Source organism: Trichechus manatus, unplaced genomic scaffold (assembly GCF_000243295.1).
Source record: "Trichechus manatus latirostris isolate Lorelei unplaced genomic scaffold, TriManLat1.0 scaffold00041, whole genome shotgun sequence".
In the NCBI taxonomy this organism is placed as follows: Eukaryota; Metazoa; Chordata; class Mammalia; order Sirenia; family Trichechidae; genus Trichechus; species Trichechus manatus.
Genome location: NW_004443977.1, coordinates 2,279,985 through 2,281,409, shown reverse-complemented (window position 1 = coordinate 2,281,409; position 1,425 = coordinate 2,279,985). Strand labels below are relative to the sequence as shown.

Sequence of the window (1,425 nt, the reverse complement as noted above, 5' to 3'; positions counted from 1 at the left end):
TACTTAGCCTGGATTCTATTTATTAGGAAAAATAAGTTTTAAATCAGATCAGTAAATAGTAGTTTATGTTATTGTGTAGTAGATTGTATTTAGTTACATATGTTGAAAGCAGATTGAGATGGAATCTCACCTATTGGATAGCTTCTTTCACTAATTTTCTTTGTTTTTTAGATCATCATTATTAATCTTTTTTTTTTACATTTAGCCTATAGTTTCATAAAGTTTAAATCTCACATCTGTCTGTAAGTATGGATATAGTAACTCTTTTTCATGTGAATTTCTAGGTTGGATGATTGATGCTGACAGTAGACCTAAATTCAAGGAACTGGCTGCTGAATTTTCCAGGATGGCTCGAGACCCTCAAAGATACCTAGTTATTCAGGTTCGTGGATTTGACTTATGTTTTCAAAAATATCCCAATGATAAACTCACTACAAAATATGAACAACATCTAGGCTTTGGAGTGTGAAAAGCACCACTAACTTAGATGTGATTGAGTGGAATAGCATATAAATGTTTTACCTGATGTCAAACCACCTCTAAGCATTTTCCCTTGGTTTTCAAGTGACTCTACTATTGAACAGCCATATAATAGCAATTATCCATATACATAAAATGGCTTTTATCTTCATACAAGCCTTCTAACACTCTGCTTTTTATTAACGATATTTGTAAGTTGTGTTCATTATTATAATCTTCTCTTTCCAGAATCAAAGAAAGAGGGATTTTTGTTTTCTTTTGCCCATACCTGAAGACACTAAATTAACAGTTTCAATATATTAACATTTAATTTCCTAGAAATACATTTTTAATTATGTTTTGTTTTGGGAGATATGCATTGTCCAAGCAATAACTCAGATGCAAATGAATTGATGTATACATAAAGCAAATAACAGACCAAAAGAACCTTTTATATTAATCACTAGAAAAATAGGATTGGCTACGTTAACAATTAGAATATTTTTATCTATGATTATTTTTACACAAACCGTAAACAAATGAACCTTAGAGTACACTGAATTTTGTTTCCTTAATAAAACAAAGTAACTTTTATCTTCATATCAATAGGCCAACATGAAGATAAAAGCCAGGTCATAGATGATAATCTTAATGATTTCCAGCTATTTTTTCCCAAATTAACTTTCATAAACTGAAATTGTTTACCAAAAAATTACATTACTTTGAAAAAAATGTTAAATCTAAGAAATAGATGTGGTGAGAAAGAGTATACCGAGTTCTGATGTCTCTTCTTCCCCCGTTATTCTTTTGCCACTTCTGCTGTGATTTTGAAAGTCAACACTGACAATGTAGCCATTATGCAATAGAACAAATTATGGAGCCTGTGTGACCTGGCAAACCAGGTCTATACTGTCAAACCAGACAAATAAAATGTAAATACAGTAAATTAGAGATTGATAAATTGAT

The 1,425-nt window shown here is 30.6% G+C and overlaps 1 protein-coding gene across 1 annotated transcript in view; it reads left to right on the top strand.

Annotated features, from left to right (window-relative positions):
* Positions 1–1,425, top strand: part of LOC111820549 (receptor tyrosine-protein kinase erbB-4-like) — a gene marked incomplete at its 5' end in the record, with an annotated part of 45,616 nt that overhangs the window by 4,806 nt on the left and 39,385 nt on the right. Inside the window, one exon of the mRNA XM_023731190.1 lies at positions 285–463. Coding sequence (XP_023586958.1) covers positions 285–463 — 179 coding nt within the window. The remainder of the gene's footprint in view (positions 1–284; positions 464–1,425) is intronic.